Source organism: Lynx rufus, unplaced genomic scaffold (assembly GCF_022079265.1).
Source record: "Lynx rufus isolate CCGP_SWC_20201006 ecotype Redwood Valley unplaced genomic scaffold, mLynRuf1.p SCAF_7, whole genome shotgun sequence".
Lineage (NCBI taxonomy): Eukaryota > Metazoa > Chordata > Mammalia > Carnivora > Felidae > Lynx > Lynx rufus.
Window position 1 is genome coordinate 41,256,818 of NW_025814889.1, and position 23,403 is coordinate 41,280,220.

At 51.3% G+C, this 23,403-nt stretch overlaps 3 protein-coding genes across 7 annotated transcripts; 2 read left to right on the plus strand and 1 right to left on the minus strand.

Annotated features, from left to right (window-relative positions):
• Positions 1-1,406: 1,406 nt before the first annotated feature.
• On the plus strand, positions 1,407-7,682 carry CD27 (CD27 molecule). 2 transcript variants are annotated; one of them, XM_047064815.1, is made up of 6 exons: positions 1,407-1,729; positions 1,876-2,007; positions 6,088-6,267; positions 6,470-6,559; positions 6,813-6,932; positions 7,180-7,682. In XM_047064815.1, the coding sequence occupies exons 1-6, from the start codon at positions 1,594-1,596 to the stop codon at positions 7,302-7,304; spliced, it is 783 nt and encodes a 260-aa protein (XP_046920771.1). In that variant the 5' UTR covers positions 1,407-1,593; the 3' UTR covers positions 7,305-7,682. The 2 variants fall into 2 exon arrangements, with proteins under 2 accessions (XP_046920771.1, XP_046920772.1); XM_047064816.1 differs by lacking the exon at positions 1,876-2,007.
• A 54-nt stretch (positions 7,683-7,736) lies between these two features.
• TAPBPL (TAP binding protein like) lies at positions 7,737-16,709 on the plus strand. Of its 2 annotated transcripts, none has more exons than XM_047064813.1 (7): positions 7,737-7,886; positions 9,107-9,325; positions 9,472-9,726; positions 12,264-12,602; positions 13,443-13,745; positions 14,935-15,018; positions 15,203-16,709. In XM_047064813.1, the coding sequence occupies exons 1-7, from the start codon at positions 7,841-7,843 to the stop codon at positions 15,244-15,246; spliced, it is 1,290 nt and encodes a 429-aa protein (XP_046920769.1). In that variant the 5' UTR covers positions 7,737-7,840; the 3' UTR covers positions 15,247-16,709. The 2 variants fall into 2 exon arrangements, with proteins under 2 accessions (XP_046920769.1, XP_046920768.1); XM_047064812.1 differs by having other exon boundaries at positions 7,775-8,323.
• On the minus strand, positions 8,890-22,973 carry VAMP1 (vesicle associated membrane protein 1). Of its 3 annotated transcripts, none has more exons than XM_047064819.1 (5): positions 22,824-22,973; positions 19,972-20,098; positions 19,617-19,775; positions 18,946-18,997; positions 8,890-9,100 (listed from the first exon to the last, which is right to left on the minus strand). In XM_047064819.1, coding segments are annotated over exons 1-5 (345 nt in total). In that variant the 5' UTR covers positions 22,826-22,973; the 3' UTR covers positions 8,890-9,095. The 3 variants fall into 3 exon arrangements, with proteins under 3 accessions (XP_046920775.1, XP_046920773.1, XP_046920774.1); XM_047064817.1 differs by lacking the exon at positions 8,890-9,100 and adding an exon at positions 11,240-11,751; XM_047064818.1 differs by lacking the exon at positions 8,890-9,100 and having other exon boundaries at positions 16,344-18,997.
• Between the last annotated feature and the right edge of the window lie 430 nt (positions 22,974-23,403).

Consider the following 23,403-nt stretch of genomic DNA (forward strand, 5'->3'; position numbering starts at 1 on the left):
TACAAGTCATTCTTCAGATCACACTCATACGTGGCTTCCCACTTGGGAGGACCCTCTTGAAGAGAAGAGGGGGCTGGGGAAAGGCGGGAGGATGGAAAATATGAAGAGAAAGGAAACCAGGGCAAGAGAGAGAACAGACCTAACAAGTGAGATCACAGAAGTGTGACATTTTATGGGCAGAGCGGAAAACAACTGCGAGGCCCCTGAATGAAATGTGGCCTGAGAAATAAGCCATGTGTTCCCAGGACTCAAAGAGGGAAAAGCCCAGCTAGCTCTAATATCCCCAGATCAGCCTTTCCAGGAGGACAGAGCAAGGAGGAGTCTAAGACCCAGAGGAGTCTAACCCCACATGACAAAGCTGGGAAGGGAAATGCCCCAGGTGCTCCAGGACACCAGGGATGGACACAGCTGGAGGTGGGGGTGGGAAGGGAGGGTAAAGATGGTAGTAAGGTGAGGAAGGAGGGCCAATGGACAGGCGTGATCCCCGTCCCACAGGTTGGCAGGAAGATTAGATGAGATCACATGTCGTTTCCTTGCAGAGTCCGGCAGAGAGGGAACCGGTTTAAATCCCTTGTTTGCAGTTCTGAACAATTCTGTAGCAGTCTTTTGGCCATAAAACCAGACCTCAGTTGATGCAAGGGTTAGTTACAGTCTTATCCATCCCCACTTAATTTTGTTTTTTTGTTGTTTTTTTTTTTTTATTTTTTAGAGAGAGAGAAAGAAAGCGGGGGAGAGGGGCAGAGGAAGAGAGAGACAAAGAATCTTGGGCAGGCTCCATGCCCCAGCACAGAGCCTGACACAGGGCTCGATCCCACAACCGTGAGATCATGACTCTGGGATCATGACCCAAGCCAAAATCAAGAGTCAGCCACTCAACCGCTCAACTGAGCCTCCCAGGTGCCCCAACCCCCACTTAGTTTAAATATTCAATAGCTTTGCTACAGAAATGTTGTGCTTGAGTGTGAGTGCTACCCAGGCCCCATGAGGCATCTTGTGGTGCTAGCTTCTCCCCCAAGTCTGAAAAATTCTGAGTTCAGAAACTTATCTGACCCCAACTGTTTCAGATAAAGGTTTGTGGGCCTGTAGTCAGTTCAGGCTCCCCTTCCTCCTCTAAACCATCAAGAGCTTGTAAGCTTTGAACAGGGGGTGATGTGGGCATAACGTGTACAAGTGCGTGAATAGGAGAGGTCAGTGCCCCACGCATCCAACGTTGGGTAAAAGAGGACAGCACGAATGGGTTAAGTTCTTAGTGAGCACAGAGGCCAGCGTGTTGGAGGTGGTGGATGCCTTTGAAGAGCAGCAAGTCTTCTGACAGAGCGTGCCCTTTAATGCTCTCCCCACACCCAGCACCCAGCACATGGAAAAGGGGGAGGGGGTGGAAGTCACTGCTTTGAGAAAAAAAACAGCCACCAGAGAGCTTCAGCTGCCATCAAAGGTCGGCTTGCCACCTGAAACCAGCAACTCGAAGAGCACCTACAGCTGCTGCCCAGGAGGTGCAGAGAGCAGGCGACCGCACCCAGCTGGGGGCAGCAGGTCCGCAGAGCCCAGAGGTCAGTGGCTGGAGTGCAGAAAGAGCTCCCCTGGGCAAGAGCCATGGCCCGGCCACCCCTCTGCTGGCTGTGGATTCTGGGGACCCTGGCAGGTCTCTCGGCTACCCTGGCCCCCCAGTGCTGTCCAGAGAAGCATTACTGGGCCCAGGGACAACTGTGCTGCCAGATGTGTAAGCCAGGTAAGAGAGGAGCCCTCGCCAGGGGTTTGGGGTGAAGGGCAGTGGAGAGCGCATCTGAGTTCCAGCAAGGAGAGGAATCTGGTACCACCTTGAAGAGGGCAGAGAAGTGGCCTTCCTTGGGCCTTGACCCGGACCTCTGCTCACAGGGACCTTCCTGGTGAAGGACTGTGACAGACACGGAGAGGCTGCTCAGTGTGATCCATGCATACCGGGGGCCTCCTTCTCACCAGACCACCACATCCGGCGCCACTGTGAGAGTTGTCGGCATTGTAACTCTGGTGAGATGGGCAAACCTCTGGGGGATCAAGGTGGCAGAGCCGGGGATGGAGAAGCAACGAGGAGGGAGGTCAGAGCTTGTCACTTCAAGGCTACTGCAAGTGGAGCCAATGCTGGGAAATGGGGTGCCCTGGGCAGGGCACATATTGATGTGGAGAGAACTCTAGCGTTACAGGGAATGGGGTAAGCAGAATTTGGAGAGCTGCAGAGAATGGGTGCACAACTCAGATCATGACAATATAAAGGGGAAGTGAAAAAAAAGGGAGGTGGTCCTAGGTCCAGATTTCAGGTGAGCAAACCCCCATTGATGAATTGGCTGCGTCTGAAGTGCACATTCATTTGGAACTTGGAGTACATCCTTCTTTTCTTTCTTTCTTTCTTTCTTTCTTTCTTTCTTTCTTTCTGTATTTATTTGAGAGAGAGAGAGAGAGAACAGAGGAGAGGCAGAGAGAGGGAGAGAGAGAATCCCAAGCAGGCTCCACAGTCAGCACAGAGCCCAATGTGGGGCTTGAACTCACGAACTGTGAGATCATGACCTGAGCCAAAATCAAGAGTCAAACCCTTAACCAACTGAGTCACCCAAGCACCCCCTTTCTTTTTTTTTTTTTAATATTTATTTTTATTTATTTTGAGAGAGAGAGAGTGCAGGGGAGGGGCAGAGAGAGAGAGAGGGAAAGAGAGAATCCCAAGCAAACTCCAAGCTGTCAGTACGGAGCCCAACTCAGGGCTCAATCTCACAAACCATGAGATCATGGTCTGAGCCAAAATCAAGAGCTGAAGGCTCAACTGACTGAGCCACCCAGGTGCCCCTAAGGAAATAACAATACCAGCCAGTTGAGTAACCTCCTTTCTTTCTTTCTTTCTTTCTTTCTTTCTTTCTTTCTTTTTTTTTTCACAACAGCCAATTTAGGAAAATGAATATGTATGTGGCCTATATTTCTTGTTTATTTTGTAATTTTATCTTTAAAAAATTTTTTTTAATGTTTATTTATTTTTGGGAGACAGAGAGACAGAGTGCAAGCAGGGGAGGGGCAGAGAGAGAGAGAGGGAGACACAGAATCTGAAGCAGGCTCCAGGCTCTAAGCTCCATCCGAGCTGTCAGCACAGAGCCTGACGTGGGACTCAAGCCCACGAAGCGCAGGATCATGACCTGGGCTGAAGTCAGATGCTTAACTGACTGAGCCACCCAGGCACCCCAGTAATTTTATCTTTTTTAAATGAAGAAGTAACATGTGCAGCTGATGTGAATTCTTTTATTATTTCTGCATCTTAGCTAGAATTTCAGAATCTGTGTGCCAGCCTAGATAGAGCAGCAGACTTTAAAGTGGTCCCTTGGGGCACCTGGGTGGCTCAGTCAGTTGCACATCCAACTTCGGCTCAGGTCATGATCTCACAGTTCGTGGGTTCTAGCCCCACATCGGGCTTTGCACTGACAGCACGGAGCCTGCCTGGGATTCTCTCTCCCTCTCTCTTTCTCTGGTCTTCCCCCTCTCTTTTTTTCTCTCTCTCAAAATAAATAAATATTAAAAAATAAAAATAAAAACAAACAAAAAAAGGTTTGCCATTGCAAATAAGTCAAAAAAAACACAACATCTCAAATACACAAGAAGTATTCCTCAGTCCACTCAACTTAGAAATATATTAATGGATGCTTTTCTCTTCTTGTCAGCAACCCCAGCAGGGTTGGAATTATTTATTTATTTTTGATGTTTATTTATTTTGAGAGAGAGAGAGACAGAGTGAACACGAGCAGGGCAGGGGCAGAGAGAGTGGGAGAGAGAGAATCCCAACCAGGCTCCATGCTCAGCACAGAGCCCTACTCAGGGCTTGATCTCAGGAACTGTGAGATCATGACTGGAGCCAACACCAAGAGTAGGATGCCCAACCGACTTAACAACACAGGAACCCCTGGAATTATTTTAGTCAAAGTCCACCCACTCATTCTGCAGGCCCCGCCAAAAGGCCTTTTCCCAATACTGAACCAGCCTGAACCCCCTTTGCTGTGTTCCAGACCAGGCGGTTCAGACTCAGCCCATAGGCCCCCAAAACTCTCAGGCAGCGATTGGCTGAGGGACTCCAGGTGACGGTGGCCAGGGGTGAGGCTGAATGAGTTTGGCCCCCTCTGGACCTCAGTATTCCCATGGGTAAGATGGAAAAGTGCTTAAAATTCGCCTGGAATTTGGGGCACAGGTTATACAAGGTGAAAAGAACTCCCAGGTCTCTGGATACTCCTCACTAAAAACAATGGCACGCCTTCCATTGTAACCAAGCCCAGCCCCCTCCTTAACCCTTCTCTTGCCTTTGGGCAGATACCCTCCTGCCCACCCCCTCCTGGGTCTGAGGTGATCTTCCTCACCTTTGCCTACCTCTTCTCCTCTCCCCTATCACTGTTCTCTTCTTGCAGATCCTTGTTCAGGCTGGCTCACAATTCCTGGTAAGCCACAAGGAAACCAAATTCTAGTAGCAACTACGAGTCAAAATTCAGAAAGAAGCAGCCCTAGGGGCCTAAGGATGGGAAGAAGGAATTTGTGTCCCTCTCCCTTTCCTCACAAAAAGCACATGCTAAAGGAATATTAGAGTACTAGTAGGCATCTTCGACATCTGCCAGCCTTCCTTTCTGCACCCCTCCTTGCCTGTGGGGGCTCTTCTCCCTGGTTCCCCATGAGTGCACTGTCCTAAGGTCCCACCAGTCCATGGGCAAACCTGGCCCATGTCCGGGTGCCGATGCCTTCCCCAGAATCACCCTCCTCTTCTTAACCCCAACCACCTGTGAGTCCAACCCAGACTAGAACCCCTCACATCCTCCTCCTCTAGTATAATTTATTGGCAGTCATTCAGCACCCGACCTCTACACTTGAATAACATTTCTATTTAAAAGGCAAAGTAGGGGCACCTGGGTGGCTCAGTCGGTTGAGTGTCCGACTTCAGCTCAGGTCATGATCTCACGGTTTGTGGGTTTGAGCCCTGCATCGGGATCTGTGCTGACAGCTCAGAGCCTGGAGCCAGCTTCAGATTCTGTGTCTCCCTCTCTCTCTGCCCTCCTCTGTTTGCACTCTGTCTGTGTCTCTGTCTTTCAAAAATAAATAAACATTTAAAATTTAAAAAAAAAAAAAAGGCAAAGTGTGTTAGTAATGAAGTAAATCTCTAGTAAAGTTAAAAACCTATCAGGGGGCCACCTGGGTGGCTCAGTTGCTTAAGTGTCCAACTCTTGATTTCAGCTCAGGTCATGATATCATGGTTTGTGGGTTTGAGCCCACGTCGGGCTCTGCACGGCCAGCTCAGAGCCTGCTTGAGATTCTCTCTCTCCCTCTCTTTTTGCCCCTCCCCCCTCTCAAAAATGAACATTTAAAAACAAATTAAAAAATAAAAACCTATCAGGGACCATAGCAGCACTATTCCTGATTGCTTAAAAACTGGACACTACCCACGTGCCATTTGCAGTAGAATAGATAACTGAATCATGGGAAATTCATACAGTGGAATACTATACAGCAGGAGAAGGAATAGCCTATGGTTACAATGTGGATGAATTTCACAAAGATTGAATACGAGTGCCTGATACAAGTAAGTACACACCCATGACTACACAAATGTAGTGCAAAAAGAAGCAAAATGAACTCGCAGTGTTAGGAAGTCAGGCTAGATAGTGGTTATGTGTGGGTGGGAGGAGGTAGTGACTAGAAAGGAACTCTGCTTCTCTTGTCTATGGGTCCAATTTGTAGCAATTCTCAAGCTTGACGCTTCTGATCTCTGTACCTCTCTGTAAGTAAATTACACTTCAAGAAGTTATAAAAGTATCAGTGAATAAGAGAGAAAATCATGCAAGCTGTTTCTACTTTTTCCAGTTTGCATTTCTGAAGCATGAATTTTCTAAAAGGTCTACATTTTTCCTTTCATGGCAATAGTAATAAAGGCAGAGGCACTGGGTGACAGCGAGGGAGGGGCAGGCCCTTGTGTAGATGGGGCAGGAGTTCCGGGAGCCAGGTCTGGGACGGCAGCTCAAGATAGGATTTAGCGAGCGCACCTTGCAGGTCTCTGAGGCCTGAGCTTCTCATGTTCCTCCTGCCCTCCTCTGTCCCCAGGTCTCCTCATTCGAAACTGCACCCTCACCGCCAATGCAGAGTGTGCCTGTCCCAAGGGCTGGCAGTGCAGGGACAAGGAGTGTACCGAGTGTGATCCTCCTTCAAACCCCTCACTGACACCTCGTCCATCTCAGGCCCCAGGTCCACACCCACAACCCACCCACTTACCTTACGCCAAAAGTAAGTTCCAGGCAACACTTTGTCCAGTCACAGGGATAAGGGTCACCACCCCCCCAACCAGCACCCTCCCCACATAAGTTGCCCGGCCAGCTGGTCAGCCTTCCCATCTCACCCAGCGCCTCTTAGGCCTCAGGCCTTCATTCAGCCCAGGCTTGTGCCCTGGGAGGTGCCCTGCTGCTGCTCACCCTGTCTCTTTTTCCAGAGATGCCAGAGGCCGGGACAGTCCGGCAGGTGCAAACTCTAGCTGATTTCAGGTGGCTGCCTGCCCCAGCTCTCTCTACCCACGGACCACGTGAGTTTCCTCCCCATTCTCCACCCCCAGAGAGAATGCATACAAGAGAGGGAAGTCAGCCAGAAAGCTCCTGGAGTAGGAGTAAGAAGTAGGAGAAGCAGAATCTAAAGATTAGGAAAGGACTTAGTCCAATGGTAGCAGTGGGGATCGGGGTGAGAGAGAGATGGCAGATGGGTAACAGGAGGCCTGGGCTGAGGAGAGTCGAGACCCAGGCCCTCCCCAAAAACACTTGTGTGGCCCCTGTCTACCACAGCCCAAAGGTCCCTGTGCAGCACAGACTGCATCCGCATCTTTGTGGTCCTCTCTGGAATGTTTCTTGCTTTCACCATGGTCGGAGCCCTGTGCCTCCATCAACAAAGAAAAAATGGACTAAGTAAGAGACAAAATGCAGGTCTCCAGTCCTGTCCCTGCACCCCACCCTACTTCCTTAGCCCCGCCACCCATGCCTGGAACCTCTCGGAAGCCTCCCTCGCACTATCTTTACCAACCCTTGCTCCCACCTTCTCTCTCGCCTCTTCGTCGGCACCCCCTGCCAGCCTCCCCCAAACTAGCCCTCCTTTGCTCATGTCCACGCTCTTCACCACCCCCCACCTTTACTGCCTCTGATTCTCCTCCTGCAGACAAAGAAGAAAGTCCAGTGATGCCTGCAGAGCCTTGTCCTTACAGCTGCCCCAGGGAGGAAGAGGGGGGCGCCATCCCCATTCAGGAAGACTACCGAAAACCAGAGCCTGCTTCCTACCCCTGAGCGTGCTCGCCTTGGGGGGTGGGGAGGTCATCACTACAATAAAATCCCAGCCTCAGTCCCACCCCATCGGCCACCCAGGCCGATGAGCCGAATGAGACCTGGCACCCCCGGTTTCAGTACCATCCTCTTATCAGGACCCTTTCCTGTGTGCAGACTTGAGAGCGTGACTTTTGGAGACTGGCAGTGACAAGGACACGAGGGGATGCGGTGGAGGGTGGGTCACAGGAGCCCGAGTGTGCCCTGGCTCAGCCGGCTTCGCCCCTGCGCTGCATGGAGGGCTGAGGCCCTAGCTGGAAAACACACTTCTGCCTACGAACCCCCACGTGCTGTATCACTGACGTAGAAATTCGGCAAAATAAAGTGACGGCCAGCCACACACCGATGCACTCCGCGCGCGCTCTGAAATTCAATCTCTGCGCGCCAGCCACTCCCAGATCCGGGATCTGAAGGAGGAGCTCTCTCCTGGGCGGACTGGTGCTAGGGGCCCGCCCCAGTCGCCGGAGGAGGACCGCCAGGGGGTGTGGCACCAACCGAAAATGAAGAAAGGTTCCCAGGCTCCTGGGGATACTGCTTCTGGCTTCGGTCTCTGCCTCCCCCCACCCCCTCCCTTACTTCGGCTCCGCTCTCTTGGGTGGGGGGTCCAAGGGTACATGCCGTTGAAGTCAGGTCTTGACAGAACGAGAGGATTTGCGGGAGGCGGGGGAAGAAAGGAGAACCGTGATCACGACGCTGGCACGCGCGCCTAGTTAGTGGTTTCACTCCCAGGCAGAAGCAGCCGCGGTAACACTCGAAGTGAAAGCGAAAGAGGAGGAGGCCAAGGGCTGGAGAGAAAGCTACAGGCCAGAAAGGGTGGTTCGGAGAGCCCCTCTTCTCCAGCCGGGACGCGCCCGCCGGAGCAGTGGGGAAGGGCGGCGGGGCGGGGCGGGGCGGGAGGGGTGGCAGCGCAGCCCCCATGGGCGCGGGGCAGGGCTGGTGCCTGCTGCTCTGCCTGGCCCTGTCCCGCGTGGCGGCAGACCCAGGTGAGCGGGAGCGCCGGCCGGAGTGGGGGGAGGGGGAGGGAAGAGGAGGGTGGGGGTGTTGGGCCCAGGGCGTACCAGGGACCCACCCACCCCGAGATTCCAGAAGGGGAAGGGGGTGGGGAGAGGGGGCCGACTTCCAGCAGCCTCCTAAGCCCAACAGGAGAAAGGCTGGCAAAATAAGGAACCAATGGTGTTGGGGAGGAGGCCGCAGCCTGTGGGAAAGGGCAAAGGAAGAGAGGCCTCCTGGGGGATGCGGTGGGGGGCCTAGTGGAGAGGGCACTGCCCGGGAGCAGACACCTTCCCAAGCGGAAAGCTGGGAAATCCCCGGGAGGTGTGCCCTGGAGGTGGGGGAGGGGAAGGCCACCTGTAACCGCAGAAAGCTGAGTAGACCCAGTGGGCTGGCTGGGAAATTGTGCCAACTCCCCTCGCCACACGGGCGGCCTGTCTCCTCTCCCAGTGGCAATTTTGCTCATTTATGTGCTTTTGCCGAGAATTCCTTTGACTGAAGAGAGAGTTTTTTGGCTGGCAGTTGTAATGAGAATAAAAACATAAACTCTCCTGACCAATGTAAATCAGGACTTTAATTCATACCAGGTATGTGCCTGGACTAGCAGGTGCTTCCCAGAAAGCTGGTTTGGGGGTGACGAGAGGGACACAGAGACAGCTAGGACCCTGGATGACAACTTCTACACCTTCCTTGATGACTCCACAGTTGGGGTGCGAGGCGAGTACAGAAGCAACTCTCTGGGCAAGAGGGTGCTCACTCCTGTCTTTAACCTGCAGAAGAAAGGCAGTGGCGTAAGGTGGATGTGGTCCTAGACTGCTTCCTGGTGGAGGAAGACAGGCACCCTGGAAGTCTTGCCGGCAGTAGGACCACGGTGGAGGCCTTGCTCGTGCTGAGGCAGGTACCAGTGCTGGATGACGGCTCCCTGGAAGCCTTCACTGATTTCCAAGGGGGCACACTGGCCAAAGACAACCCACCTGTTACCTTCGAGGCCTCAGGTAAGAGCCCTCCACCCTATGTCTCAATCTTTCTGGGCTCCCTCCGCTGGGACGGCTCAGTTCCTGAGGACACCCACCGCACCTGTTTCCCATGGACCCAGGTGTCCTCAATCCAACTAGACCTCTGTGCTGCCCTTCTCCCCCAGTGAACTTGGTACCGATTCCTCAAGCCGAGGCCTTACTCCATGCTGACTGCAACGGGAAGGAGGTGTCCTGTGAGATCTCCCACTATTTCCTCCAGGCCACTAAGAAAGCTTCGTTCATCGCCAACGTGCAGGTACCCGGAGGGGGACCTAGTGTCTCCATGGTGATGAAGGTTCTCAGGGATGCTGAGAATGGGGCTGTCTTGCACCCCACACTGAAGCTGCCCCTGAGCCCCCAGGGGATGGTGCAGACTGCAGGTGAGAAAATTAAAAGTAGCAGAAATAAAGTTGTGGGTTTTTTCAAGTGGGCAGCTCATGGGGGACTAGAAGAAGGAAGGGAATAAGTACACTTCCATCCACATCAGTCATCTCAGGGTGTCCCCTAGCCTCAGTCCTTTCTCCTAAAGACCCAAAGGATTGGATTGGGATCATTTTCACCTCCCTTGTGTGAGGAAATGACATGCGAGGCTCTGTTCACGTACGCTGTCCATAGCAGTCTTATTAAACCAAGCACCAGTTGTATCGCGGTGAAAGCCAGCCTGTTCTGGTGCTTCAAGATGATTAGAGTGACGCACATGCAGGATTTGTTCATTAACTCTTATTAGCAAAACCTGGTTCTTGCCCTTTCCAACCTGGTACATCCCAGAGGACACAGGAAATTGAGAACATGATGATAGGCTTCTCCAGAGTTCCTCAAATCCAGTATTTTGCCTCCAAAAAGAGGACAACCAGGTGCAGAGATTAGGGGGCTAGCCTCTTATCCTTAGAAAGCCCCAGAAGACTCAACCTAACTTTACCCTGCCACAGCAGAAAAGAGGGGTTCTCATGTCTGTCCAGTGTCAGCCATAGTCCTAGCATAGCTTAGGTATTCCCCCTAAGCCATGCTAGGGTATTCCCCCTTTGGGGGAGGTAATCCCCCCCTGTCTTTCTACCTTTTGTAGGGATATTTCAAACCTACAAAAAGGTAAAAGAATAATGTAATGAGCACCTGTATACCATTCACCCAATTATTTTTTAATGTTTATTTATTTTTGAAGGAAAGAGAGAGCACGAGCAGGGGAGGGGCAGACACAGAATCCGAAGCAGGCTCCAGGCTCCGAGCTGTCAGCACAGAGCCTGACACAGGGCTCGAACTCACCTGCCATGAGATCATGACCTGAGCCGAAGTTGGTAGCTTAACCTACTGAGCCACCCAGATGCCCCTGTATCAACCAATTATTAATGTCTTGCCGCATTCTCTCTCTTGATAGATGAAAGGATAGGTATCCCTCCCTGAACTGAAAGTAAATTGCAGACACTCCAACAGTTCACCCCAAATGTTTCCATGTATGTCATGTATTGGCTCATAACACAAAGTTTATAACCAAAAACAAGGATATTCTCTTTCATAATCACAAAACCATCACCTTGGCAGCAAATCAAGGTGGGGAGCAGTCTAGGGTGGTGCAGGCAATAAGGGAGTACAGTGTGTAAAGACTTTAAGAACATATTCTCACCATTACATCACCACCATATTGACAATCTTGAACACTATCACTGATAAAACACTCCTCCCTGCCAAGGCAGTCCATTCCTACCATTACTTGGTACACCACTGAGCATTAGACTTAAGAAATGTTCTTTAACGTTCATTTATTTTGAGAGAGAGGGAGAATGGGCGTATGTGCGCACATACAAGTGGGAAGGGGCAGAGAGAGAATCCCAAGCAGGCTCCATACCGTCAGTGCACAGTTGGATGTGGCGCTTGAACTCATGAACCGTGAGATCATGACCTGAGCCGAAGTCAAGACGCTTAACCGACTGAGACACCCAGGTGCCGCCAGACTTAAGAAATTTTTAAATTGATGCAATAGTACTGTCAATATAGAGTCCAAGTTCAAATTTCTCCAGTGGTCCCACTAACGTTCTAGTTTGTTTTTGTTTTAAGTCCAGGATTCAAACAAGGGTCATGCATTCAGTTGTCCTGTGCCTTTAGCCTCCTTTACTGCAGAACAGTCTTTTCCTAGCATTGACATTTTGAAGAGTCCAGGCCTGCTGTCTTGTAGAGTATCCCACCATTTGGATGTGTCTGATTGTTTTCGTCATTGGATTCAGCTTCAGCATGTTTGGCACAAATACTACCACTGGGTGCTTTTTAAATCTCTTATTCCTATTTAGTCTTCGCAGCAGCTTCGCCTTAAGCAGATGACCTTGGCAACCCTTACTGCCTTGCCAAAGGTCACAGAGCTATTAAGTGGAAGAAGCAGGGTTCCAAAGCTTTTGCTGCTATTCCAGTGGTCTTACCTGAGGGTCAATGGTAACACATAATTTTGCATGTGTAATTTTCTGGTGAGACGTCCATAGCTTTCGTCAGATTATCCAGGGGTAAGTGACTCCAAAATAGTTAGGATTACCATGTGTGCCATGCTGCTTTTCCACAGCACCATTTCTTTGTGGTTCCATCTTTTTTTTTTTTTTTAATTTATTTATTTTGAGAGAGAGAGAGAGAGAGCACGCACAAGCAGGGGAGGGGCAGAGAGAAGGACAGACAGAATCCCGAGCAGGCTCCACACCATCAGTGCAGAACCCAACGTGGGGCTTGAACTCATGAACTGTGAGATCATGACCTGAGCCATGATCCAGGGTCAGATGCCTAACTGTGCCACCCACGCGCCCCATTTTGTGGTTGCACCTGATGGGAAACGTCCAGGAAGGAGGCAGGGGCAGGCATACGCCCACAACATGCCCACAGCTTAGCGATCAGGTGGACTCGAGGAGGAAGTAGCCCACAGTCACCCTTCTTTTTCTCACTATAGTGGAGCTCCAAGTGACAACACAGACCCCATTGCTGAATTTCCTGCTGGGGTCCTCAGCCTCCCTGCACTGTGGCTTCTCCGTGGCCCCGGGCTTAGACCTGACTGGCGTGGAGTGGCGGCTGCAACATAAGGGCCACGGCCAGCTGGTGTACAGCTGGACCACGGGGCAGCGGCAGGCCAAGCGGGAGGGTGCCTCCCTGGAGTCAGAGCAGCTACTCCTGGCCGGGGATGCCTCCCTCACCCTGCCTAGCCTCACCCTGAAGGACGAGGGGACCTACATTTGCCAGATCACCACCTCTCTGTACCAAGCCCAACAGATCGTCCAGCTCCACGTCCAAGGTGAGGTCATTTTCGGTTCCCCAAGGAGAGGGGAAGGGATATGCCTATGGAGGTGTTTTCCAGGACAGCATCCAACACAAGGGCAATTTTCTGAGAAGCAGGCTGAATGGCCACAACCTAACTGCCATCTCCATCCTAGAAGTGCAGACTGTTCTCTGTCAGACTCCAGGGTAATTCCAGTACGCAATTTCCCAGCCCAGGAGCCTGCTGCCCTGCCCTGGCTGGCTGTCTCCAAGTACCTCCGTCCTCTGGAGCACATCCTAAGAAGGAGCAGCGGCAAACCATGGAGGGGCTGTCTGACTGGCAGGAGTATTTCTTTCTTTTTTTTTTTTTTTTTTTTTTAATAAAAATTTTTTTTTTTTCAACGTTTATTTATTTTTGGGACAGAGAGAGACAGAGCATGAACGGGGGAGGGGCAGAGAGAGAGGGAGACACAGAATCAGAAACAGGCTCCAGGCTCTGAGCCATCAGCCCAGAGCCTGACGCGGGGCTCGAACTCACGGACCGCGAGATCGTGACCTGGCTGAAGTCGGACGCTTAACCGACTGCGCCACCCAGGCGCCCCAGGCAGGAGTATTTCATCACTGACGTCCTTTTAAATCGCCAGCTTATAGTGATGATAAGAAGCCAACCTTTTGTTGGTTTTCCTATTGCTTTTCAATTACCTGTGGAAGGCGCACCCCTCCTGGCCCGCATCTAGAGTGGACCCATTACAGCCCCCTTGGCACTCCACTGAGCTCCCACAACCCGCTCTCACTCCCAGCAGGAAGAGAATGCTTTGGGCAACTCTGCTGTCCGGCTGGATCCCTCTAGAATCTGATTCCTCGTTCTTTCTTCCAGCTTCCCCCAAAGTACAACTAAGCTTGACAAACAAAGCGCTGCCACCCACCCTCATCTGCAACATCGCTGGCTATTATCCTCTGGACGTGACTGTGTCGTGGATCCGAGAAGAGCCAGGTGGAGCCCCAGTCCCCGTCTCTGGGGCCTCCTTCTCCAGCCTCCGACAAAGCACAGCAGGAACCTACAGCGTCTCCTCCTTCTTGAAGGCAGAACCTGGCCCTGAAGGCACCACTTACACCTGCCAGGTCACCCACATCTCCCTGGAGGAGCCCCTTAGGTCCACCGCCTGGGTTGCCCCACCAGGTACTAGGAGTGCCCTCTTTTCCCCACCTCCATACTTGGGCTCATGACTCGCCTGCCCCAGCTCATCTTTGGCCTTGTTCTGCTTCCCTCAGCACTTTGTTCAGCCTTGGCTCCTTTCCCAAGGTGGCAGCCTCCATAGCTGCTACCACATGCCGAGATGCATCATTACACCCCAGGTTCCAGGGTACCAGGCGATGTACTGACAGCGGGAGATCAAGGGTGAATTGTTCCTGCCCTCAAGGCGCTTAGTCAGGTTGGAGGGACTGACTAGGCAGTCACAGAGGACAGCCTGGAGGAGACATTCAAGCCAAGCTAGCTAGCTCAGTGGGAAGGGAACAGCTAAGATGGGAAAAAGGGCGCATCTGACGGCCAAATTATAAGTCTAAGGAAAATGTGGGAACTGCACAGCTAGAGCCAAGGGTGTGTGGGAAAAGAGAGAAGTGGCTCTAAAGCTTGAAAGTAACTACATTTATTGAGCATTTACATGAATCAAGCACTCAGCTGTACGATCACATGTATTATCACAACTCCCATTTTACTGTTGAGCAAACTGGCACTTACAGATGTTAAGAAATTTGCCCAAAGTCACCTACCTCATAAATGGTAAAAAAAGAAAATATGAAAAATGGGCTCCCCTACTGCCTTCAACCCTCTCTGGCTATTAGTGGGTAGATCACAATGGGCCTTAGAGCTGGAATTTCATGCTGAAGTCACAGAATGTCATTGAAAGGTTTTTGACAAGAGATGCAAACATCCAGGAACACTGGGCATCATTTGGTGGCTCGCCAGACTGCCAAGTTTCCCAAAAACTGGGAGTTTTGCCTCAGCTTACACCATTCCCCAGCTAGTTGCAAAATTCCAGTTTACCCGTCAACAATTAATCTAATCTAAATCGCTCTCGTGAAGCAATTAAAAATGTCCCAGGGTGGAAGAGGTAGGAAATCCCGTGTGGAGGAACACACGGACACCCAACAATCTTGAACAAGTATGAATACTACAGTGTGCCCAGTTTCTGGGCAAAAGCAGAACACTTGCTATGAGCTCCTTCACCAGTGATAGGGTGTCTGTCTGTCTCTCCCTCTCCTTCCCTCCCTCCCTCCCTCCTTTGTTCCTCTTGCTGGGGATCTGGCTTGGGCTCAGAAAGGATTCCTGCCTACTAATTCCTGCCTATGCTGCTTTCAACCTACAGAGCAGAAAACGGCCTTTGGAGTCCTCTTGGCCAGCAGCCTCTTCCTTCTTACACTGTTGTTCCTGGGGCTCCAGAGATGGCCAGGTAAGCTCCTGCTGGTCCTTAGCCCTGCCCCAGCCCCTCTTCACCTGAAGATTAGCCAGCTGTAGCCCGCTCCCCACCCAGACCAAGGATGAAACCCAAGTGTCCCGAGTCCCAGCCCATCCCCCCACCATTTATGGGGTTACCCCAACTGAAACCAACCTCCTACCCCCTTGTTTTCCCCTAGCTCCCTCACCGAGGTCTGCCAAGACGCTGAGGCCCTCTCGGTAACCACTCTCCTGCCTCAGTAAGAAGAAAGAGTAGTCACATTCTCCCAGAAGGACCCTAGCCAAGTGTCAGAAATCAAAAAGGCCTGAAGAAAAGCATGAGGAAGGCACAGGTCACAGGGGCTCGGGCTCTGGCTCTGTGCACGTCTCTGCCTTCCTTCATCGTGTCCCTGGGCTGAACACCAAGGGAGAAAACGTGAAGAGGTGAGAGGGTGGTAGGAAGGCAGAATGTCTGTGTGGAGGTTAAAAATAAGCCTGTGGTAGGAAAAGAAAATGGAAAGACATTAAGAAAGGAGCAAGTGAGGGGCCGGGGGGCAAAAGGGTGGGGGTTGGGCCATCACATGCAAACATTTGAACTCTGTCCAAATAAAAGCCCCTTGTGTCCTCAGAAACAAAGCTTTGCCACGTTGCCATCTTTCCCCACACTGGACCCAAATGAGCCCTGTCCCCAAGCCTAGCCATGCCACCGACTCACAGAGTGTTCAAGGTGTCAAACGAAGGCCCTCAGAGGCAGCCTTGGGGCGCCACGCCAGTTGCTCTGTGTACCCTTGAGCTGCAATTAAGGTTGTGCCCCTTTAGACAGCTACCCGGCATTTCAGGATACCTACAAACTCCTCAGTCCCTCAACTGCAGGGGGAAGATGTCTCTTTTCATCCATTTCTAAATTGTGTCTGGTCAGCACAGTGGAACTCGGCGTAAGGAAACTGTACGTGAGGCTGCTGGGGAACGGGCCTGTTTGCTGAGGCCTCATCTCGGCACGCCCCCGGGACAGGCCGCGCAGCCTGGGGACCTAGGAAGGAGGTGGACAGGAGGTGTCTGAGAAAACCTGCAGTTGTTTGTGAGGTGATGTTCGAGATGCCCACTCAGCTTCCTGCCATCACTTCCTCTCGCTAGCACCTGGAAGAGTTGGGCTGCTCCAGGTACGAACAAGAGCAGAGACCACTTCCTCTGCCAACACACACATCTTTCATCTCGAGAAGACCACACGGCACACGTAAGCCAGCCTTCCGGCCTCACACAACATCAGACTAGAGAAGGAAAACAACCCCCCACCCTGGCCCCTCCTCAGTGACTCCAACCCAAACAACAACCAAGTCAGCATAGTGGTAGGAATTTATATTTTTTGCCTTTGTTCAGAATACATGAGATTGGTAAATATGCCACATGCCTTGGGTGGAAGTACAACTGTTATTATTCTATACAAGTGTGGGGTTGGGGGTAGGAAAAAAGACAGAGGTGATGACAGACAAACAGTGGAAACCCCACATCGCCTCATGGCAAACCAAAGAAGAAGGGGATGTGGGAAGCTTGGCTTCATTTGACTGCAAGGTCCCAGGGTTTGGTTGCATATTTGCTCATGCACATGGGTGGTTGGGGGGCGGGGGGGGGAACAGCAAAGACACAGAAGAGGGTACAGGGTGGGGTGAGAAAGAAAGTAGAAGGGCAAACATCCCCAAAAGAACAAAGCCAACTACATCTGGTGAGCCTCAGAGGGACAGAAACCCAGGAAAGAATTCCTGTGACAGGGCTAGGTGGGCCAAGAGGGCGAATTGGCTCCAGGCTCGGGACACATCGAGGACACTGGTGGTTCTTCTCCAGCGGTGACCCCCTGCATTAGGCAAGGAGGAGCCCAGAGGAGAGTGGAGACCTTCGAGGGGGGCCGTTGGGAGGGTACACTGACTGCTTTCTTCCAGCTCTTCAGTCCTGCCCTGGGGCAGGACGAAGGGAATGTGGGGAAAGGGGGCAAAGGGAAAGGAAGGATGGTTTTGCGCAATGAAATGCTGCTGCGTGGAAAATGGCATCCAGACCCAGCCCAGCCTGGCCTCAGCCTCTTCCTGCACATGGGCCAGAAGACGGGAAGAATAAAGGGTCATGGGTGCTCCCCCTCCTGTTCCCAGCCTGCCCTCCTCCCCTCACACCTGGGTCTGTTCCACTCAACACCCTATCCTGAAGTCCACCAGTGGCCGCCTCAGTTTCCACTGTCTGTCCCCACAAACCACGCAGAGGAAAGGAAAGGAGGCAAAGTGGCATTCAGATGGGTACAGGTGGTTTAGAAGGGGAATACAGTGCAGGAAGAACAGACAGGTGGCTCTCGATGAGAGGGCCCCATGACAGCACAGCAGTCCACAAGCACACTTGTCTACAGACCGTCCCGCCTCCCACCTGAGACTGGGCTGGCAAGTATATTGGACTTCTCTGAACACTCAGAATCGGCTACCCTCAGGAAGGACCTCCTGCCTCGTCCTTGCCTTTGGCAAGTAGCTGGGAATAGTGTAGAGAAAAGGAGCCCCTGAGAGTCCAAGGACCCTCATTCCTAACACTTCACACTTTATCAATGGGAAGGGAGGAACAGGACCCTCCTCAAAAAGCAGGCAAGAGGTAGCTTCTTCCGATCTTGTTATTTTCAGATTGGGTCCTTGACTCATTGTCTCTCTGGAATTAACACATACTCTCTCTTTATCTATGCCAACAATTAAAATGGAGAGTCCCAAGCTTTGGCTCTATATTTGGTATTCTCAGGAACAACACAGAATGCTGCAGAAAATGTGGATGAGAGACAGCCCCTTGTAGTCATGAGCTTATGGGGCTGCATCTAGGATAGGAATGAAGCTGGTACTTTAGCAATTAACGTGTGTACTCTAGGTCTCCAGAAAACAAAGCAAAAGGCTGTAATATCCCTGACAACATAGAAAATCTTGGACTAACAGATTAGAAATTACTGCAAAAATAAGCTTGACTTTCTAAAAGGGTATCGCACCAGAACCAAGTTGGTCTCTGGGCCCACCCCAGGATCCTCTGCAGGCCTGGCCTAGGAGAAGAGCCCCATGTGACCAGGGCAGTCTTGAGTGAGCTGCCATTCTTCTAGCTGTTCACAGCCTCCTCCTGCCAGTGGCCTGGCCTTTCCTGGTGGCACCACGGGCACCAGATACCCTTCTCCTCCCCCTGGTCTTGGCACCTTCTTGGGCATATCACCCCAGCTACACCTCTTCCTCTTCTCTTGGCCTCCCACTCTTTTTGGCTTTGGGGGAACTTGAGTGGGTACATAAGAAGGGGGTAGGGGGAAGGTGCCAGCTGTTGCTCTTCAGGTGGTTACTTCAGGACAGTGCCACGAGCAGCATTTCTAGTGTTGAGGGACACAGTGCAAATGAAAGCAACAGAAAAGAAGGAGTGGGCGACGGAGAAGCCTGGACGGGGTGGAGGGAGGTAGATGGGGACGTTTGTTGAGAGAGTAAACAGAGGGAAGGGGACATGAGTTGGATGGCAATGGAGAACAGGGAAGGGGTGGCACATTCTCAAGTAAAAAAGTAGACTGGACACAGGAATCAGGAAGTCCCAGATGGAAAAGAGAAAGAGACAGGAGAAAACAAGAGGGCAAATTACATCAAGTTACTAGACAGTCGGGGCTTACAGTTGCAGGTGTCCCATCCCCATGGTCTCCCCTAAGCCCAGCCAGTGACAAACAGCATAGCCCCAATTCCTCAGAATAGGAGGGACCATCTTCCCACAATATCTTGCAGAGGGAAGGCTTGCCCACCTAGGAAGTCCTTCCTCCCTCCCAAACCGGGTGATGACCCCACAGCAGCGATCTCCATACCTCAGTCAGAGCAGCCCCACTCCCCAGGCAGGCAGGCAGGCAGGGCTGGGAGAAGACTCCAGGACCTTCCCACCTCTTCACCCCACCAGCAACCTCAGCGATACTTACTTACAATAACTACCACGATGATGGCACAGATAGCTCCCAGCATGATCATCATCTGAGGAAACATTGACCAAAAATGGGCCCTTGGATTTAGGGAAGGAGGAAAGACCTATAACCGTAACCGTAACCCTAACCCTAACCCTAACCCTGCACCACATCTGAAGCTTCCCAGAAGCATTATAGCATCTGCAGCCTGCTCTGTTTCGCTTAGCGCCTGTTGCCCGAAGGCCTTGAAAGGAACTCGAGTGGAGGTGTAGACTTGGGATCTTTAGCCAGCTAGTTCATTTTTCATCATGAAGTGTTCAGCTCATTCCTAAAAGCTGCAGGTATTTAAATATATATCTAGCCTAGCCATCATGCTGAGGTTAGTTGTGTGTGGGGAATGTCCAGGGGAAATTTTTCCAGGGATCTTTTGGGGAAAAGCAGCTTGACTGACCATTTCCAAACTCCTCAGGGTATCACTGTCCCCCAGTTAGTGGTTCTGAATACTCTAGCCTACCCTGGTGGCCAATTCAGGGTAATGCATCTCAAGGAGGCTTTCAGGTTTTCTCCCGAGTTCTGCAGGGCAGAGATCCTGTGCCACTAGAGGTAAGGAAGGTATGCGCCCAAAGGTTTTCTTCCCTTCTAAGAGTTGAGGCCCAGGAAGTAAAGGCAGAGAGAAAAAGAAAACTCACCTTGCAGTTTTTCCACCAATACTTCCTCTTTAGCTTGGCAGCACTGCTCTCAAATTGTGATGCTCCCACCTGCAAGGCGTCAGCTCGGTCATCCAGCTGTGACAGTATCTCATCCCTCTTCAGGACCTTGTCCACATTCACACGCATGATGTCCACCACCTGAGGGAGGTTGCAGAAACAAAGCCAGTAAGCTTCCTTGCTAGAGACAGAGGTAAGAACAATAAGGGAATCACAAGTCTGGCCCCATGTAACTCAAGAATGCCTTGCCCTTCTATTAAAAAAAAAAAAAAAAAAAAAAAGAAGTTTCTAAACTTCTAGCAGCTGGAAACTCTCAGAGACAAAGCTCTCCACTTACTTCCTCCACTTGTGCCTGGGTTTGCTGTAGTCGTCTGTTACTGGTCGTATTAGGAGGAGGGCCAGGGGGGCCCCCACCTGGGGCAGCCCCTTCTGCCCCTTCAGTGGGCGGCTGAGCCGGAGCAGACCTGTGGAGAGAAGTGGGCCAAGTACACAACGTAACCGAGACAGAAAGGAATCCCATGTATTCTCACCCCCATCACCAACGCCAAGGTGATTAGGTTATATGCAACTAGAAGGGATTCTAACTTCTTGACAACACCAAGTAAGAAGATGCAGCATACAGGAAGAACCAAAAGACAAAAAATCCTGTAACAACACTTAGATGGGGCTCAGGGACATCCAGGATGGCATCAAGAGATCCTGCTTGGGGCTATCCTTTGACCCAAACTCAAATATCCTCTGGCACAATGGCTACGGGGACAAATGTGCCAGTCTTAGACTAGATGGTACTTTCCTGTCAGAAGCCTTTCACATGAAGTCAAACTGGAAAATTCCTATTCAGGTTAGGAGAAATTCACACAAAAGACTAAACCCTCAGGACAAGCTTGTGGACTGAGCAGCTCTTTTACACAAAGCCTGAAGAAAGGGCAAGCCGACAGACCCTGCTTAAGAGGATCTAGTTAACAGTTGTTTCACACAATCATTAGTATGTTGGGACTGCCACAAGGACAACTTGGGAAAATCACCAAAGGCAAGGCTTCTGTAGGTAGAGTTGAGTCAGGACTGTTAGCTTGCTTTGTTTGGGGCAGAGAAGATGGGGGTTTTACTTAGGTAGAACTGGGGCCCAAAGCAATTGTGCTAGTTCTGAAACTGTTCCAAGAACATAGACAGGAAGCAAAAATATGGGTAATGGTCCCCAATGTACATGCATCACAAACATCATGTCCCTTCCTTTTCTAGATTTGGCATCAAGTCTCAGGAGGCTCCCCTAGTTCTTTATGTCCCAAAGAGAAATCCTGGTTTATACTACTATACACAGAGATTGTTCTTACTTTCCCTTAGCCTTAGAAAGGGTCTTCAACATAAGCTCCTTCCCATGTCCCAACAATGGAGGCTAAATTCATCTCCTAAAGAATTTCTAGAAGTCTAACCTAGGGCATGAGATTTTTCTCTCCCAAGGAAGACTCCACTGGCAGAGGGAGATTCTCAAACTTGATGGAGAATAGATGTTATAGTAAGAACTCCTCAAACAGAAGCAGAATCTCAAAAACATACCTCCCAGGCCCAGTCCAAGAGCAAAAGCATTAGGAATTAAACCATCACAAGTCACCAAAAGGAAATGCCTTGACTACTCACAATAGAATACCCAGAAGTTCTTCCTCCCTAAGTGAATTTCTTTTGGTCTTAAAAAAATAGAGAATAACTTCAGAAAGGCTTTACCAGCTGATTATACCCGACTCATCCCCATTCAAGAAATCACTTTCTCATTTCCCTCTAAAGCACAAAAGAAGCAAAGAAAAGAAATACACAAAGCCATGGAAGCCAAAAGACTCTTGTGTTACTACTGAGCTAAGCAATCTAGTTCTCTGAAGGTGGAAAATTCAGTATGTAGCAGCCAGTATTTGATCTTGGAAGCAGTCCAGTATGGTGGCACCAATGACAAGATTAAGGTCAGAGATCTCGTGATGCCCTGCTAGTCACCATGCTCTCTCCACCTCCTTCAGTTCATCCCACATGCCTGCTACTGGGAACCAGTCCACTGAGAAGGATCCCCCCTCCTCCCCAAAGCAGGAGGAAAAAAAAAAAAATGGAATCTTAGGGCTTTGCCAAAATGCATAGAATATCACATACATTTAAAACTGTAGAAATCAAATAAAGAAAAATGAAATGGTTACAAAGCATCTGAAGGGACCATTTCACCTACTATTTGTTGGAAGTTGGGAACACTCAGCAATAAAATATCCAGGGGTAGTCATAACCCATATGAAACCTTAATGAAATCTTTTCCCTTTTTTGTCACTAGGAGAAGCAACACAAATATATCTAGGACCAAGCCAGGACTCCAGACAGTAATAAGAAAGAAAAATCTTTTTTTAATTCATTGTGGTCCTGACAGGGAAATACTTGATTCGTCTAGCCACAGTTCTCCCCCAGGATCTTGGGAACGGGGCTGATGTTGAAGACGGTCAGAGACTAAATTGATTTGTTGGGGGAAGGCAGGGATCCTTGGTTCTATTTCTCTTCCAAATACTTGGCTGAGAGTCAACGACAGGAAAACACCTCCTATACAGGTGGCCTTGAGATGAATGGCTGCTTGGAATCACATGCCACTGCCCCTTGAGTCTTTCTGAGCTGCTCGCCTGGCGCCAAAGAACTGTCAGATAAGTTTCGGGACCTTTGCGTACTGCCAAGAGGGGTGTGGGAGAGGTGGGTAACGCGTCACAGTTGGGATGAGGGGCATACATAAATCCAGACATTGCAGGGCAACCCAAGTTACTAACTGGCAGGTGCACTACTCATTACTGTTTCCAGAGGCCGCAAGTACAATTAGACAACAAGAAAGGGTCTTGAACCCCCTCCCCAGTGTCTCCATGCCCCACCTTCGCCCGGTCCCGGGCTTCACTATTACAGAGACCCGAATGAGGCGCCCCGCAGGCGAGAGAAGACAGTGCAATGAAGGTGGGACCCCCGCGCCCCTACCCCGCCCGTGGGGTGCTGGCTGTGGCTGCTGCAGGAATGGGGTACTGCCTTCTCTCCCCAGGGGTGGCCAGGTCTGGGGGCGGCGCGCGGTGGTGCTTCCCCGTGTCGCTGCAGCTGCTGCAATGCGCCATTTTCCGTCCCGCAGAGTCTGGCGCTGAGGGTGGAAGTTGGCGAGGAAGTGTGGAGCCCCCCACACCAGAGTCAACTCACATTTCTGTGGCGGCGGAGGGCTCCGTCTTTTCTCCCGTGGCTGCGGCGAGACTACAGACCGGGGGACCGCTGCGGGTGAAGTCGACGGAAGTGCCGCGCTTCGCCTCCACCTGACCACCCGGGGCTCTAGCTGCGGTGGAACATACCGCAGCTGCCGCGCGGGCCTCACTCTTTATTAGTGTCGGCCACGCCTCCCAGTAACGTAGACAATCCCGCAGCCCAATCCGAGCCCAGGACAGGCGCCAGTCCAGAAGCCAAGCCCGAATAAAGCCAAGCCCGCCCCGTCCCTACAAATTGGCCAATCCCAGCTCTCCCCTCTCATTCCCGACTCCGGAAAAGAGCCGTTGCTTAGGGGATCGGTTCTCTGACCACTTCAACTGTCGTTTGCTTACCAGTCTAACTAAGAGACGGGACTAGATGGAAAAACGCGCCAGCTCTCTGGAAGGGAGGCGCCAACAGTTTGATTTAGGCCTTTTGGGTACCTAGCAGCCAATCGCTGAGCAGTTCCTGCAGTCCGGGCCCGCCCACGACCCCAGGCGCTCGCAGCACCAGCCAATCACAGCCGCGGGCGGGCCCAGCT

Excerpts from the sequence above, each read along its gene's own strand:
- CD27 (XM_047064815.1), top strand. The coding sequence starts at position 1,594 with ATGGCCCGGCCACCCCTCTGCTGGCTGTGGATTCTGGGGACCCTGGCA. Across the intron at positions 2,008-6,087 it reads TTGTCGGCATTGTAACTCTG|GTCTCCTCATTCGAAACTGC; the intron begins GTGAGATGGGCA and ends CTCTGTCCCCAG. Across the intron at positions 6,560-6,812 it reads TCTCTCTACCCACGGACCAC|CCCAAAGGTCCCTGTGCAGC; the intron begins GTGAGTTTCCTC and ends TGTCTACCACAG.
- TAPBPL (XM_047064812.1), top strand. The coding sequence starts at position 8,257 with ATGGGCGCGGGGCAGGGCTGGTGCCTGCTGCTCTGCCTGGCCCTGTCC. Across the intron at positions 9,727-12,263 it reads GGGGATGGTGCAGACTGCAG|TGGAGCTCCAAGTGACAACA; the intron begins GTGAGAAAATTA and ends TTCTCACTATAG. Across the intron at positions 12,603-13,442 it reads CGTCCAGCTCCACGTCCAAG|CTTCCCCCAAAGTACAACTA; the intron begins GTGAGGTCATTT and ends TCTTTCTTCCAG.
- VAMP1 (XM_047064817.1), bottom strand. Across the intron at positions 19,776-19,971 it reads CCCAGGCACAAGTGGAGGAA|GTGGTGGACATCATGCGTGT; the intron begins GTAAGTGGAGAG and ends AACCTCCCTCAG. Across the intron at positions 11,752-18,945 it reads CATCGTGGTAGTTATTGTAA|GTAAGACCACTGGAATAGCA; the intron begins GTAAGTATCGCT and ends ATTGACCCTCAG.